The 16,823-nt window shown below is 45.4% G+C and overlaps 1 protein-coding gene across 6 annotated transcripts in view; it reads left to right on the forward strand.

The window, feature by feature from the left end:
* Positions 1–3,344: 3,344 nt before the first annotated feature.
* CCDC170 (coiled-coil domain containing 170) overlaps positions 3,345–16,823 on the forward strand; it is a 78,582-nt gene continuing 65,103 nt past the window's right edge. For 2 of the 6 annotated variants that reach the window (XR_007355774.2, XM_075126807.1), the window contains exons 1-3: positions 3,507–3,780; positions 7,410–7,486; positions 14,819–14,846. Coding sequence is in view for 4 of the 6 variants with exons in the window: in XM_075126807.1 (XP_074982908.1) it covers positions 3,664–3,780; positions 7,410–7,486; positions 14,819–14,846 (222 nt within the window). In the remaining 2 variants the exon portion in view is untranslated. The other 4 variants (XM_048844217.2, XM_048844215.2, XM_048844216.2 and 1 more) reach the window with 4 other exon arrangements.

The following is a 16,823-nucleotide window of genomic DNA, read 5'->3' on the forward strand; positions in this document are numbered from 1 at the left end:
AAATAGATTCCTCAATTCCAACGTTATTGAGATGGAGAGCATAGTCAATCCCACACCCACTAACAGTCCCGCGATTTTTTTTTACCTTCAGGAACTCTGTTTCCAGCTGGACTCCAATGTGGAGAATCAGTTGCATAGGGGGCAATGTAGCTGGAGAACAGGAATTACTATAGGTCAGGGGTGGGCAAACTTTTTGGCCCGAGGGCCACATCTGGGTATGGAAATTATATGCCGGGCCATGAATGCTCACAAAATTGGAGGGTGGAGTGCAGGGGGCGAGGGGTGGGGATAAGGGGTTGGAGGTTCAAGAGGGTGCTCTGGGCTGGGACCGACAGGTTCAGAGGGTGGGAGGGGGATCAGGGCTGGGGCAGGGCGTTGGTGCATGGAAAGGGGTCAGCGGTGCAGGCTCCTGGTGGTGCTTACCTCAAGGAGCTCTTGGAAGCAGTGGCATGTCCCCAATCTGGCTCCTACGCAGAGGCGCGGCCAGACAGCTCTGTGCCCTACCCCGTCTGCAGGTGCTGCCCCTGCAGCTCCCATTGGTCATGGTTCCCAGCCAATAGGAGCTGCAGGGGTGGCGCCTGGGATGGGGGCAGCGTGCGGAGCCCCTTGACTGCCTCTGAGCGTAGGAGCCAGAGGGGGGACATGCCGTTGCTTCCAGGAGCCACACAGAGCAGAGCGGCGCAAGCCCCAGACCCTACTCCCTGGCAGGAACTCGAGGGCCGGATTAAAACGTAGTTTGCCCACCCCTGCTATAGGTGAATAACGACCTTTTCTCCATCCTGACATTACTTCCACAGTGCCCTACTACAGGACACTAGCTTGTGGTGACTTCACTGAGGAGCCCTGTTAGCTGAACAATAATTGAAGCACTGCTCTCCCAAACTCATGGGTTAATTTTAAGAAAAGGCTAGGATGGCACTCTTGCATGGCAACTTTTTTCATGTTGTAGGAGTCACAGCTGCAATATAAAAGTGATAAATGACGGGGACCATAAATTTCACAATGCACTTGCCAATAGGGAAGAAAGTATGTCTGTAGAGGAGCATAATCTTTTTTAAATTTTACCTTAACTGTTGGCATCTATCCTGAATTTTCTGTGCAGCCCTAATTTTGTGTCAAATGTCCTGCAAGTCTAACTTAACTTTAAACAACCCAAAATTTTACTTAGGATTGGGAAACCTTGTCTGCATTTATCACAGTATGCTAAATGTTAAATTCCACAGGGCAAATCTCTGAAATCTGAATCCAATTCCTGCTAAAGTAAATGATTGTCTTTTCTTTCATCTAAATGGGAGTTGATCTGGTCCCTAAACAAGAGACGTGGAACCATAAAGCACATTACAGTGGTCTAATTTACTTGTGCAGCAAAAGGACTTGTAGTCTACATCCAGTCAACGTAGATACTGCTAGCAAAACACTACTGTTTACTGTTTCCATGTTGATTGAATGTTCAGATTATATAGGCCTAAAGTATAAATATAATTTGAGTGGCTTCTCAATAAGAATATAAATTGCTATTTTTATTATGAATCATCTCCTACACACACATTGTTTTAACTTGCTAACCTCAGGAGCTGTCAGGGTCCCTGGTAAAAATAGAGCTTTGCTATTGCTGGCTCTATAGCACTCCGATGTCAGTTCTGTAGCCAGCCAAAACCATGATAAAAAGCAGTTCTTGCCACAGTATAACCTAATTTTCCCTGTTCCAGTGTAGACAGAGATGAACTATACAACCATACTATAAGCCACTTTTTCCACTTGGGACCCAAAAGACACCCAAACAAAGGAGTGTATCATTTGGATAATGTCAAGAAACCAGAGATGGTGGTGGTTGATAGCGCTCAGTTTGAATCACTGATCAGAGTGGGGTTTAATGCTTGCATCTGGGTATGTCTGTCTTCTCTTCCCTGAGCTACAAACATCCTTTTTCATGTATTTAAATGAAAGCTGGGATTTTCATGAGAGACAAGATGGGTGAGGTAATATCTTTCATTGGGTCAACTTCTGTTGGTAAGAGAGACGAGCTCTCTTACTTACACAGAGCTCTTCTTTAGGCCATGAACCTAAAGCTGGGCCTTGTGAATCACCACCATTGCACAGCTCCCGATACAGAGGAGTTGGCAACACAGTTGTCTTGTATGACCTGAGACAAGAGGGATAGCTCAGTGGTTTGAGCATTGGCCTACTAAACCCAAAGTTGTCAGTTCAATCCTTGAGAGGGCCATTTAGGGATCTGGGGCAAAAATTGGGGATTGGTCCTGCTTTGAGCAGGGGGTTGGACTAGGTGACGTCCTGACATCCCTTCCAACCCTGATATTCCATGAAAGCCGTGTTTACGGATCAAGGGCACCTGAGGCCAAAAAAGCAACCATCAGATTGTCTAGTTCCATGTTTCTCAAATGTGGCCACGAGGGGGCTTTTCTTGGGGCCACAGAGGTGATGGGGGGAAGGGGCCAAGCAGTGGTTGGGTGACAGAAAAGCTGGAGGAGCAGCCAGCCGCGGTCTGTTCCCCACCTTCCCAGGGATGGTGGGATTGGACTTCAACCCTGGGGTGCTGTGCGGCAGGCTACACCCACAGGGCTTTGGGCTCCATTCCCTGGCTGTTAGGTGGTGGGCTGTGGCTTTGAGCTCACCCTCCCCAATTGCCCTTGGCCCCTGCTGCCTCCCCTAATGCCCCACTGCTTCTGTAACACTTTCCCATCCAGGGCTTAATTTTTCCCAGGTCTTGCCGGGACGGAGCAAGTCTGCCATGAAAAGTAATATTTGTATGTTTGTTAATATCGCTTTTCACAGTAGACTTACTAGTTAGCAAGTCTTAAATAAATAAACCCAAACAAAGCAAAAGAAACAATAAGAAAAAAAGACAAGAACATACAAAGCGCCCTCTGTTTCTATTCTGCTTACGCCCCTAAAGACTAGAGTACATTACTTTTATTACTGAGTGTGAAGTGAGCTGTAGCTCCCAAAAGCTCATGCTCAAATAAATTGGTTAGTCTCTAAGGTGCCACAAGTCCTCCTGTTCTTTTTGGGAATACAGACTAACACGGCTGCTATTCTAAGACCCCTACGGAAACACATTACAATGATCTGACAGGTATACCTGCACATTAATTTGTTTTTCCTAAAGTTAATTAAGTCTTTTAGGGAAATTTGTCACGGTGGCCACCAAAACATTTGTTGCGAGAACCCCTGCTCCAGCCTGCCCCGCTTCACATCTCCGGCCAGTCGTCCCGCCGCCTGGCCCGGCCACTGGCGGGGGGGGGGCGCGGCTGAGGCCGGCTCTGCACTACGGCAGCGGCAGCGCCAGGTGGGGCAGGAGCACCCAGCGACCAGCGCCCCCTCGGGCGGCTGCGGTGCGCAGAGCAGCTGGGGGGCGCCTGGCGCGGAAGCTGCAGCTGCTCCGCTGCCCGCCGCGGGACCCAGAGCGCGGCCAGCACGCGCCTGAGGCCGCGCGGCCCGCGGGGAGCCCCGCCTCGGCCACGCCGACAGGGCAGCGCGATTTGGACACTTCTCGCGACAGCGGCGGAAGCTCGGCCTCCTCAGTGTACGCGTCGCCATGGCGACCGCGGCCTGGGTAAGGTTCGGCGCTGCTGGCTGGGGGCGCGAGGACAGAGCGGCGGGGCGGGTTCGAATGGAACGGGCCGGAGCAGATCCCCGGGGACCATGAGCAGCAGCAGCAGCAGCAGCAGCGACAGCAGGTCGCGCGCAGGGGCCGCCTGCTCCCGGCTCATTGACGTGACCAGCAACGCGGCGCTGCTGCCCGCCCCCCCCGCCGCGGAGGTACGGAGCCGCGTCCCTGCCCGCTTTGCACTGGCTGTGGGGCAGAGCCGGGCTTGGACGCAGCGTCCCGCCGCCTCCTGTTCCTGTCAAGCTGCGCTGCCTGGGGCCAGCACCTTGCTCTTCTCTGCGCTCAGCGTCCCCTGTCTCCGAGTTCTCACTGCTCCGTGGGGTCCTAAGGCTGGCCAGGGGGACGCTTCCTAGGCAGGCTGCATGTGTGGGGGGGTGGGGATGGACTGAGCAGCCGGTCTCCAGTCTAGTTCCCGGGCCCTAGCCCGCTGCAGAGCCGCGTTGGCAGGCACCCCTCCCGGGAGCTTGGCCGCCTAGTTCCAGGGTGTCCCCCTCCCTGTGCCAGAACGAGGAGTTTATGCACAGTTGCGGAGTCACACTGTGAATCAGAAGAAACCTTCCTAAAGAGCACCTGGAGTGCAGAGAACAAGAGGTGGGAAAGGGCTTTAGGGAGCCATCGCTGGGGCTGGGGAGCTGGGCTTTGACTGCAGTGGCCTGGGGACCTGGAGGTAGCCAAGTGCCCGGCTGCTGATCAGTGCACTCTAGCACCCCAGCCTTGCTCCCAATTGCAGTGTCTCTCCCCCCCCCCCCCAACAGGTGTTAGGTGGTGCGTTCCTACCTACAGTGATGGAAAAGCTGTGCCTCCGCGACAGGACTGTGCCCATAGCTATGCCCGTAGAGTCTCCATAGTGTAAATGTAGTCTGTGTCACAGGTGGTGCACCAGAGCAAGCAGCTGCTTCTCCTTGGAGGGAGGCACAAATTGGGCTGGGGAGCAGAACCAAAGGCCAGAGCTGAGCAGCAGAACTCCTGGCTGACTCTGGCCTCTGCTGCATGCAGGTCCTCAGCCTCACTGTAGGGTCCCAATGAGCATCCCAACCTCCTCATCCCCATTTTAACTAATCCTTTACTAATCCAGCACCTTTTGTCACATGATATTTACTTAAAATATTTAAATAACCCCACAACCCTCCCAAAATTAAAAAAGGCGTCAACCTGCAGTTCGTTGTAATTTTATGTTCCTTTCAAATACGTTTCTATATTTGCTGTATGCAGCTGTGACACCTAGGTTTTAACCCTTACTCTAGTCAGGATGACTATACTCACTCTCAGTTGAAGACCTGTTACCCCTTTATTGCCTGTGCCATTTCTGAAAACCATTCTCCATCCTGACTCTTATGATGTGTGCTCCCACCTATGCCACATGTTTCAAGGAGTGGCTTTTTTTAGTCTCTGGAAGATCTGTGGGTTTAAGAGGTGTAACAGCAAATGCATCCATGTAGATGATTTCCTACAGAAAGGAGGTGAGATAGACTGAAGATCTGTACACACTACTAACACTATACTCCTTGCAGATGATTGACCTTGCCTAGTTTATCTCATGGTAAAACTACAATGTCCTCTCTCCTCTGGGATTTTACAGTGGGGTTGCTAATGCGTATTAATTATCATGAGGCAAAACACACCCTTGTTTAGCAATGCAATCCAGCTCACCTAAGAGCTGATAGAAACCTTACCTGTTCTAGTGACTCCCTGATGTAGTGGTTCTCAGACTGTGTTCCATCGCATAAGAGGATCTGCAAAGACTTTCTACAGATCCTTGGCAGTTCCAAGGTTCATATTTTTGTGTGTAGAATTTCTTTGCCTCTTTTCGAATCCATCCCTGCTTCTAGATACTGCTAAACCAGCATTTCTAGACTCAGTTCACTTTTATCTCCAGTTTTAAAATATACTTTTGGAGAATTATTTCATTTTTTTCCCCACTGGAAGCCTCCAGATTGATACATACATCAGGAATAAAAAAAATAAATAAAAAAATCTCCAATGAAGATGCTCTTGAAGTCAGTGACAGAGGATTTACAAACTTGGGAAAAAAGCTAATCCTTGATTTTAACACCAGCAAAATTAGAAGGGAGGAGGGTCTGTGCAGTTTTAATTGCAATTAATGTGTTTGAGATGGGGCATGAATTTTGGAAAAGTTTGGGCATAGTTTCTTCAAGTTCAAGAAATTCTAGTCTAGTGCCTTCATCCTGATGTTTCCAAGACAGAATGGCTAATTTCTAACTGCCTCAAAGCTGTCCTATTGATCTGTTAGCCAGTTTTCAGACATTTCAGAGGAGAAAAAAAGATAGCTTTTTATTTAATTGCTTGTTTCTGTGGAGGATTAGTGACATTAATTTTAATACTTCAAAATGCAACTACAAGTTCCCTTTTTGTTTCAGTTTTTAGTTTCACCTCATCATTTTGTCAATTTTAACAGCTGCATTACTTCATATACTACAAAGCAGTAGAGATATTTGGTTCAACGATTTAAATAAAGTCTGACCGATCATTAAAACTTATCTTTACAAATTCAAGGACAAAAATTTTTCTTATTAAATGTTGCAAAAGGGAGTATCTTCAGTGTGCTAGGAATTTACTTGTGTTATCCAAGGCTTTTCTTCATTGCGTTTCTTTATCATTCTTTCAACTCATTCCTTTGAAACTGTGGTATGATGGCTTTGATGTGAAGTTAAAGGTGAGGCTCAAGGATATTGCTTGGAAATGAAACCAATTGCCTGCTAAAGCAATAGCAAAAAGTGTAGTTAATATAAAAGTCCATCATTTTAACAATACTTTATTCAGTAGGAAAAACAGCCATTAATAGGTGATACTCAGCTATTCACTGACTTTTGTTAACAGTGGGATGTGATTTTTGTATTGCACTAAATTGTTTTGTTGCTCTGCTTAGAATTTTTGTTTTTCAACATTCTGAAGTCTGTTGCCATTTGAGTAAATACAGCTATCAACCTGTTAGAAAACTGTTTTCAGTAGCATGAATTTTTAATATTTTAGAATTGATAGCAAAAAAATAAATATAAAAATGATCTGTAACTAGGTGACTTCTAAATGAAGAACATACTTAAAATTACTTTTACAGGTATTGCAAAAGTATATGTAATAATTGTGACTGATCAGAGCTGGTGGAGTAGAGAGAGATGTGGGACTGGACTCTTAAAATTTATACTGTGCATAAGCCAACTATATGTTCATAAGTATATATCTGTTCAGTGCAATGCAAGACATAGAAGGCATGAAACAAAGAGGATATTAGAATAGAATATTGGCATTGTTAGAGTGTCCATCACCTTTGCGGTCTCTCCTCCATTTACAAATCTCTCATTAATACTAATTTATTCTACAAAGCCTTATACTGTTGTCCACCAACCAATAGATAAAACAAAGAAAACAAGTGAAACTGCATGTGAGCAAGAGGTGATTTTCTGCACAGTAACTTGCTTTTGCTGCATTTCATTCCTCTGACCCTTTGTCTGCTGGCAGCAAGATCTGAACTCTATTTCCATATTTGTTTTTTAAAGCATATAAAACATGTTGATCTCAAAGTAATTACAAATAATAAATTTTTCAGCTTTTCCACAGCATTTATTTCACAAAACTGTTGAAACAAAGCAGCAGGGGGACCCATTTCTCCAATTTTTTTCTTTTTACTTCATCCCTTAATTAATCAAGTCTTTACAAGAAGATGTAAGAAGTTGTTATAAAACCTGAAATACCAGTATTTTCATAATTGTCTTGAGATAACTGCTGTTCTTAACCATGGTAAACAGTTATTTATCACATTTAGGTTCAGGATCAACTCACCATAATGAAGAGACAAGTGGAAGAGAGAGTGAATTTAAATGCTATCTGCAGTGCTGGAAGGTAAAAATAACATTTTGATTGCTGTGTGACTTTCTTTTGAGCATATTAAACAACTTTGAAGTAGGCTTGTTATTAAATAAACAGTGGAGAATGATGTCCAACAACATCTTATAATGACAACAGCAGACTGGGCAGGACTTATCGTCAGAAGAGAAACACTGAAAATGCCAGAAGTAATTGATTTTATTCACCTGGACTAGTGTTTTTAGGTTATGCTTGTTTCAGAAAAGACACAATAATGTTAGAAAAAGTCCAGAGAAGCACATCAAAAATAATCAGAGGATTGGCAGGAATTACAAGCTAAAAGTTAGGTCTGTTAGGAAAGGAAAAGACTAACTGGGTAGGTGGACTTGATTGTGACGATGAAGGATATAGTGAAAAGTGATCATAGAACATCAGGGTTGGAAGGTACTTCAGGAAGTCATCTAGTCCAACCCCCTGCTCGAAGCAGGACCAATCCCCAACTAAATCATCCCAGCCAGGGCTTTGTCAAGCCTGACCTTAAAAACTTCTAATGAAGGAGATTCCACCACCTCCCTAGGTAATGCTTTCCAGTGTTTCACCACTCTCCTAGTGAAAATGTTTTTCCTAATATCCAACCTAAACCTCCCCCACTGCAACTTGAAATCATTACTCCTCATTCTGTCATCTGGTACCACTGAGAACAGTCTAGATTCATCCTCTTTGGAACCCCCTTTCAGGTAGTTGAAAGCAGCTATCAAATCCTCCCTCATTCTTCTCTTCCGCAGACTAAACAATCCCAGTTCCCTCAGCCTTTCCTCATAAGTCATGTGTTCCAGTCCCCTAATCATTTTTGTTGTCCTCCGCTGGACGTTTTCCAATTTTTCCACATCCTTCTTGTAGTGTGGGGCCCAAAACTGGACACAGTACTCCAGATGAGGCCTCACCAATGTCGAATAGAGGGGAACGATCACATCCCTCGATCTGCTCGCTATGCCCCTACTTATACATCCCAAAATGCCATTGGCCTTCTTGGCAACAAGGGCACGCTATTGATTCATAACCAGCTTCTTGTCCACTGCAACCCCTAGGTCCTTTTCTGCAGAACTGCTGCCTCGCCATTTAGTCCCTAGTCTGTAGCGGTGCATGGGATTCTTCCGTCCTAAATGCAGGACTCTGAACTTGTCCTTGTTGAACCTCATCAGATTTCTTTTGGCCCAATCCTCTAATTTGTCTAGGTCCCTCTCTATCCTATCCCTACCCTCCAGCATATCTACCTCTCCTCCCAGTTTAGGGTAATCTGCAAATTTGCTGAGGGTGCAATCCACGCCATCCTCCAGATCATTAATGAAGATATTGAACAAAACCGGCCCCAGGACCGACCCTTGGGGCACTCTGCTTGATACCGGCTGCCAACTAGACATGGAGCCATTGATCACTACCCTTTGAGCCCGACAATCTAGCCAGCTTTCTATCCACCCTAGCGTCCATTCATCCAGCCCATACTTTTTTAACTTGCTGGCAAGAATACTGTGGGAGACCGTGTCAAAAGCTTTGCTAAAGTCAAGGAACAACACGTCCACTGCTTTCCCCTCATCCACAGAGCCAATTGTCTCGTCATAGAAGGCAATTAGATTAGTCAGGCATGACTTGCCCTTGGTGAATCCATGCTGACTGTTCCTGATCACTTTCCTCTCCTCTAAGTGCTTCAGAATTGATTCCTTGAGGACCTGCTCCATGATTTTTCCAGGGACCGAGGTGAGGCTGATTGGCCTGTAGTTCCCAGGATCCTCCTTCTTCCCTTTTTTAAAGATGGGCACTACATTCGCCTTTTTCCAGTCGTCCGCGACCTCCCCTGATCGCCATGAGTTTTCAAAGATAATGGCCAATGGCTCTGCAGTCACATCCGCCAACTCCTTTAGCAGTCTCGGATGCAGCGCATCCGGCCCCATGGACTTGTGCTTGTCCAGCTTTTCTAAATAGTCCTGAACCACTTCTTTCTCCACAGAGGGCTGGTCACCTCCTCCCCATGCCGTGCTGCCCAGTGCAGCAGGCTGGGAGCTGACCTTGTTCGTGAAGACAGTAGCAAAAAAAGCATTGAGTACATTAGTTTTTTCCACATCCTCTGTCACTAGGTTGCCTCCCTCATTCAGTAAGGGGCCCCCACTTTCCTTGACTTTCTTCTTGTTGCTAACATACCTGAAGAAACCCTTCTTGTTACTCTTAACATCTCTTGCTAGCTGCAACTCCAAGTGTGATTTGACCTTCCTGATTTCACTCCTGCATGCCCGAGCAATATTTTTATACTCTTCCCTGGTCATTTGTCCAATCTTCCACTTCTTATAAGCTTCTTTTTTGTGTTTAAGATCAGCACAGTTAAGCCAAGCTGATCGCCTGTCATATTTACTATTCTTTCTACACATCGGGATGATTTGTCCCTGTAACCTCAATAAGGATTCTTTAAAATACAGCCAGCTCTCCTGGACTCCTTTTCCCCCATGTTATTCTTCCAAGGGATCCTGCCCATCAGTTCCCTGAGGTTGTCAAAATCTGCTTTTCTGAAGTCCAGGGTCCGTATTCTGCTGCTCTCCTTTCTTACCTGTGTCAGGATCCTGAACTCAACCATCTCATGGTCACTGCCTCCCAGGTTCCCATCCACTTTTTCTTCCCCTACTAATTTTTCCCGGTTTGTGAGCAGCAGGTCAAGAAGAGCTCTGCCCCTAGTTGGTTCCTCCAGCACTTGGACTAGAAAATTGTCCCCTGCACTTTCCAAAAATTTCCTGGATTGTCTGTGCACTGCTGTATTGCTCTCCCAGCAGGTATCAGGGTGATTGACGTCTCCCATGAGAACCAGGGCCTGCGATCTAGTAACTTCCGTGAGTTGCTGGAAGAAAGCCTTGTTCACCTCATCCCCCTAGTCCAGTGGTCTATAGCAGACTCCCACCACGACATCACCCTTGCTCACGCTTCTAAACTTAATCCAGAGACACTCAGGTTTTTCTGCAGTTTCATACCGGAGCTCTGAGCAGTCACACTGCTCCCTTACATATAGTGCAACTCCCCCACCTTTTCTGCCCTGCCTGTCCTTCCTGAACAGTTTATATCCATCCATGACAGTACTCCAGTCATGTGAGTTATCCCACTAAGTCTCTGTTATTTCAATCACATCATAATTCCTTGACTGTGCCAGGACTTCCAGTTCTCCCTGTTTGTTTCCCAGGCTTCTTGCATTTGTGTATAGGCACTTGAGATAACTTGCTGTTTGTCCTGCTTTCTTAGTATGAGGCAGGAGCCCTCCCCTTTCACGTTCTCCTGCTCGTGCTTCCTCCCAGTATCCCACTTCCCCACTTACCTCAGGGCTTTGGTCTCCTTCCCTCGGTGAACCTAGTTTAAAGCCCTTCTCACTAGGTTAGCCAGTCTGCTTGCGAAGATGCTCCTCCCTCTCTTCATTAGGTGGAGCCCGTCTCTGCCTAGCACTCCTTCTTGGAACACCATCCCATGGTCAAAGAATCCAAAGCCTTCTCTCTGACACCACCTGCGTAGCCATTCGTTGACTTCCACGATTTGACGGTCTCTACCCAGGCCTTTTCCTTCTATGGGGAGGATGGATGAAAACACCACTTGTGCCTCAAACTCCATTATCCTTCTTCCCAGAACCACGTAGTCCGCAGTGATCCGCTCAAGGTCATTCTTGGCAGTATCATTGGTACTCACGTGGAGAAGCAGGAAGGGGCAGCGATCCGAGGGCTTGATGAGTCTCGGCAGTCTCTCCGTCATATTGTGAATCCTGGCAAGCAGCATACTTCTCGGTTTTCCTGGTCAGAGCGGCAGATAGATGACTCAGTCCCCCTGAGGAGAGAGTCCCCGATCACCACCACCACCCGCCTCCTTCTCTTCGGAGCGGTGGTCGTGGAACCCCCATCCCTAGGACAAAAAGAAAAGGAGTACTTGTGGCACCTTAGAGACTAACCAATTTATTTGAGCATAAGCTTTTGTGAGCTACAGCTCACTTCATCGGATGCATTCAGTGGAAAATACAGTGAGGAGGTTTATATACACAAATCTCCTCACTGTATTTTCCACTGAATGCATCCGATGAAGTGAGCTGTAGCTCACGAAAGCTTATGCTCAAATAAATTGGTTAGTCTCTAAGGTGCCACAAGTACTCCTTTTCTTTTTGCGAATACAGACTAACACGGCTGCTACTCTGATCCCTAGGACAGTGCATCTCATGCCTTCCAATCGGCGGAGTCTCCTTCTGTTCCCTTCCCTCAGATGTATCATCTAGTCCGCTCTCCGCATTAGTACCAGTGGAGAGAACATGAAAATGGTTGCTTACCTGTATCTGCGCTGCTGGTACATGGATGTTCCCCTTTCTTCTTCTGGAGGTCACATGCTGCCAAATTTCTTCATCGTCCTCCTGTCCCTGCTGCGCAGCCTGCTCTGAATCTTCAGAACGTTGTGCCCGTAGAAGGATATCCTGACATCTGTCCAGGAAATCTTCAGTTTCTCTTATGCAACGCAGGGTCGATACTTGTTTTTCCAGACCTTGAACCTTCTCTTCCAATATGGAAACCAGCTTGTACTTTGTACAGACAAAGTTGCTTCTGTCCTGTGGAAGAAAGACAAACATGGCACATCCAGTGCAGGTCACAACAGCTGAACGCTCCCCGTCTATATTACCTTCCTTCTACAAGCTTCTTCAGGAGTTGTAGTAATTACTCAGAGAAGCCGGCAAGATGTAAGCCTCAGTGGGCTCTCAGAAAACTCCCTCTGTTAGCCTCTCTGCCGTTCACCACTCAGCTTGTTCGCAGCTGACTGGCTTTTTATAACAGTCAGGCCCACTCAAGGCTCACCTGGAACAAAGCACTCCCAAATCACACTTTTCAAACAAACAGCCAATCAAGCACACAGTCAAACTGTCCCCACAACAGACACTCAGATACTCACCAACACGGCCTCCCTAATGCAGCCCTTAGCGTACCTCCTCTCAACAGATCCCAGGCAAACTCCCTCTGTTAGCCTCTCTGCTGTTCGCCGCAATCAGACATTGTTTTCACCCTTTTCCATAATATGAAAATAAAGAGGATAAAACTGAAATGTAGTAATTACAAAATAAACAGAAAATATTTATGTACATGGCATATGGCATATTGCCAACTCCTGCAATTTTATCACTTGTCTTACAATATTTGTCTTTTTTTCATAGAACCCTAACTTGTGAAGTCAAGTGGTTATATGAAAATCTCAACTTTATTTTTATAAGTTAAGTTTCTCGACTTGACGGTTGCAGAGAAAAGTTTCAAAATGTGAACCCCTCCCTACACCCGAAAGGCTCAGAAATCAGAAGGCAAAATAACCCCAAATTTGTTGGTTTAAAATCATGAGATTTTTGGGAAAATATTTTATAATTTTTTGAGGCTCATGATTTTTGGATGCCTGGGGTTGTCAAGTCTGTAATAAGTTTATGTAATTGACTCTGTAAGAGGAGGTGTTGTAGCTGTGTGGGTCCCAGGATATTAGAAAGACAAGGTGAGTGAGGTAATAATCTTTTATTTGACCGACTGTTGTGGTGAGAGAGACAAGCATGAAAGATATTGCCTCGGCCACCTTAGAATTCCTTCTTCTTCCACCTTAACAAAAGAGGTGCATTCAGCAGTGCAGAAATTGTCAGGGCCAGGATTTCTCAAAAGGCAGTATATGCAACCACAGATGACTGCTGCAGTCATGTGATACATGGATTGGTTTATCAGAGTAGAATCCATTATAACTACACTGACTAATATTATAAGGGTGTTACACTAAGTACTTTTGAGTTTTAGATCTCATATGCTAGATTTTAAAGTTTGAGAACTGTTGGTCTAGGTGTAATATTATTATTTTGCTTTAATATCCAACATTTCTGGGCCCTTTACTCCAGGTAAAATGACCAAAGTTGTATGAAAGGGCCCTAAAAGGTATGGATTTGGCTCTGGGAGAATTCTGGCACAGGCACTGAGGAAGACAGCTAGTGCAATTAGGGAAGACAGCCATAGGCTGTCCTCTGGGGTACCCTTGCAAGACCTAGTGTGCATGTGTATCTGGGGAGGGGGGGCGGGAAGCACTGTCACTCATAGGCTGTCAGGGACAGGCTGCCATGATTTCGACAGACCCTTTTCCCAAAGCAGTCTAGAATCAGGACTCTGCAAGAAGGCTTAAAGCCACATTAACCTCCACTTTCTCTGTCTGCACTGCAAAAAAGATGTGTTCTTAACTCAGGTTAGCTAATCAACATTAACCAGCTCTGGTTAAAATATCAGTGAAGACGTGGCAATTTAGCTTTTAACTTGAGTTAAGAGCTCAAGTTCAACCCCTAGCTGTTCTACAGGCTAACTCAAGTTAAAAGCCAAATTGCCATATCTTGGCTGCTGTTTTAATCAGTGTTAGCTAATGCAGGGTAGATAGCCAAATTAAGAACACACTTTTTTTTTGCAGTGTAGACATATCATCAGAGGTGCAGCCCAGAATCTCACCCATCCTATTGCCCTAACTTTTCAGAATGAGCCCCTTTTTAATTCACATGTGTGTCCATGAATATGAATGTAATTAAAAATAGAAACACTGTCTGCATAACTCTTCTTTATTTTGTTAAATATGAATCTGGTATGACATAGAAGGTGAACCTTTGGGTTTAGCAATTCTAGTCAGCTTTTCCCCTTTCTTTTTATTTGTTTATTTAATTGTGGTAAGATCCAGTGGTTCCAATCAGTCTTGAGACCCAGTGTACTAGGCATTGTACAAATACATAGGCAGAACCAGTCCCTGCCCCAAGAACTTGCAATCTAAAAAGCGTAAAAACTGAAAAATGGTGGCAGAAAGGGATGCAACATACAAATTACAGCTTATGGTTAAGGTTGACCCATGTCATGTTTATTGCATGGATTTTATTTTTTGTTTTGATTTTATTTGTGCCGGAGGGTTTAAGTGGGAAATTGGGTAAAAAGAAGAAGGGTGAAATTGATGGGCTGAGAAGAGGAACGAAAGAGTAAAGATCGGAGGGGAGAGAGGAAAGGAGGTGACTGGACAAAAGTGGTCATGTAACTGGAGCAGAGATCATTGGCCATGTGAAGAGGACTATCATGATAGTTGGTAGACAAGGATCTGAAGGCTGCTCTGACTGCTATTGGAGGGCTTCTGGTGGCTGGGGCCTTTGATGGGCTGCTACGGAAGCTCTCCCTACACCTGCTGTCTTTTGCTATTATGCCCTTATTTTGTTGATGGAAGAACAGGAAATAGATCAGTAGAACAGATTTATGAGAATTTTCAGATATGCTATATTTTGATATCCAGCATTTTTTTTTTCAATTCTTTTTCTCACATTTGTTTTATTAGAAACAAAGGAAGAACAGAGGCACGAAAGGTTAGTGAGTCATTTTTTATTTCTGTTGTACTAGCAATTGAAGTGTGCTATTTGCTTTTCAAATACAGAGGAAGATGCCATCCCTGTTCTGAACAGCATGCGGTCGAAACAGACAAAGTGCTGGGGAAAGGGATACAATGTACCCACTGGTCAATTAGGATGATGGGTGACACTTGGCTTATGGAGGTTTTTTTTATTGTTTTGATGTATATTTCTTTATATATTTGTTTCACTAATATTAGGGATTTTGGGAGGGCCGTAGTTGGGGTTGAAGTGAGAGTGAAGAATGGTGGGGAAGGGGTTGTGTGAATTAAAGAAAGAAAGATGGCAAAAACATAATGGGAAGAGACTGATGGTGGGCAGCTAAAGTATTGCAGTGATATCAAAGGGGAGGGGAGTGTAACAAGGTGGTATGGTTCTTCTGGTGATCCACCTTCTTCAGGAGGTGGTGGAGCCCTGCATAAAACTACTGAAGTTCTGCTGACTCACTGTGGCAGGTGCAGCTTGCCGACTCAACCCTTTATATAAGGAAGGTGAGAGTGGCTCTTCGCAACAGGAAACTGGGGCCTAGGTCAGATAGGTCTCTACAGGGAAACCATAGGAACACCGTAGGCTGAGGTTTACGTTTTTGTTGTGTGATCGGCCAGTAAAGCCAAAACTCCCAGGAAAAGACGTATGTTTAGATTAAAAAGAGTTTGTAGATTCTGTTCCGGGCATGATGTGTTGTGTGGGGGTGTCCACCTGCTTGCACTTGGGATGAAGGGGGACAGCAGTGAAAGGTATTATAGCAAATGAAATAAATATACATCAAGAGTTCAAGTTACAGAGTTGAGCGAATGATGATATGTGAAGGCTTCTCCTGGCAGCTGCTGCCCATGTAAAGGAGTTGTAGGAGAGGTTTCTGGGTCCAGTATAATGGGCTTGTTCCCCTGGAACTGGTGGGCGGGGGGAGGTTGGAAGGCGCTGACTTTACCCCTTACCCCTTTGGCTGTAGCTGGTCTTGGGATTTCCATAGTCCACTTGAAATTGCTGCTGCTGTTTCCGATGTGGAAGGGACAGGAGAGGCATCTGTTACTTGTGTTTTGTATGGATTGGATTGTTTTCATTGAGCTTTAATGACTTGAATTTTATTGATCTGCGTTGGAGACACTTCATCTGAACTGAATATACCATGCAAATCTTGGATGAGTGACCTGTTTATAAAACTCGCTTGTAGTTATTATTTAAAAATGTTATTTCATTTTGTTTGCATCAGCCTGTGGAGAACAGAATGAATGGTAGAGATAAGGCATTATGCAAGTGAGCTTTTCTGTTCTTGTTTGAGGGAGTGCCAGATCTGCTTAATATACTTTTAAAATCTCTCAGTCACTCATGATTAGCTAACTGCTTGGCAGTGGTATGGATCACCAGCCAGGTTTGTGCATACTGAGTAGCAAAATGTAGAAATTAATGTGTTTACTTAATGTGTACACAAATATACATATTCACCCCCCAAAACCCATATGAATATATATAGAAAATCCACCTGGACATTAATATAGTAGTTCCAACTTTTCCAATCTCTGGTGCCACAATGATCATTAGGAGCAGATTGAGAAAAGTATTTAGGTGGCTAAAGATGCAGATAGATACTTAGGACTTTGCAACACTTGCGAGTTACAGTGCAATAAAGGAGCCCCGGGCGCACTAGCTCACTACCCATCCACACTGGCAAGGCACGTAGAGCGCTCTGTCTCCACGGCTACAGCGCTGCTGGTACTTCACCTCGGTGAGTGGGATAACGTTTGCTGCGCCCTCGCTGGAGCGCCACGGTGCCAGTGTGATCGAGGTGTTGCTTTACTGCACTCTGATCAGCCTCTGGAAATGTCCCATAATCCCCTTAAGTCAGGTGTCCACTCTTGTCATTGTTTAGAATTGGCTGTAGGAATGCGGAAATGCCCTTTGACAGCTCCGTTTCTGACAGTCAGCTGCTTATCA

This window comes from Caretta caretta, chromosome 3 (assembly GCF_965140235.1).
Source record: "Caretta caretta isolate rCarCar2 chromosome 3, rCarCar1.hap1, whole genome shotgun sequence".
Lineage (NCBI taxonomy): Eukaryota > Metazoa > Chordata > Testudines > Cheloniidae > Caretta > Caretta caretta.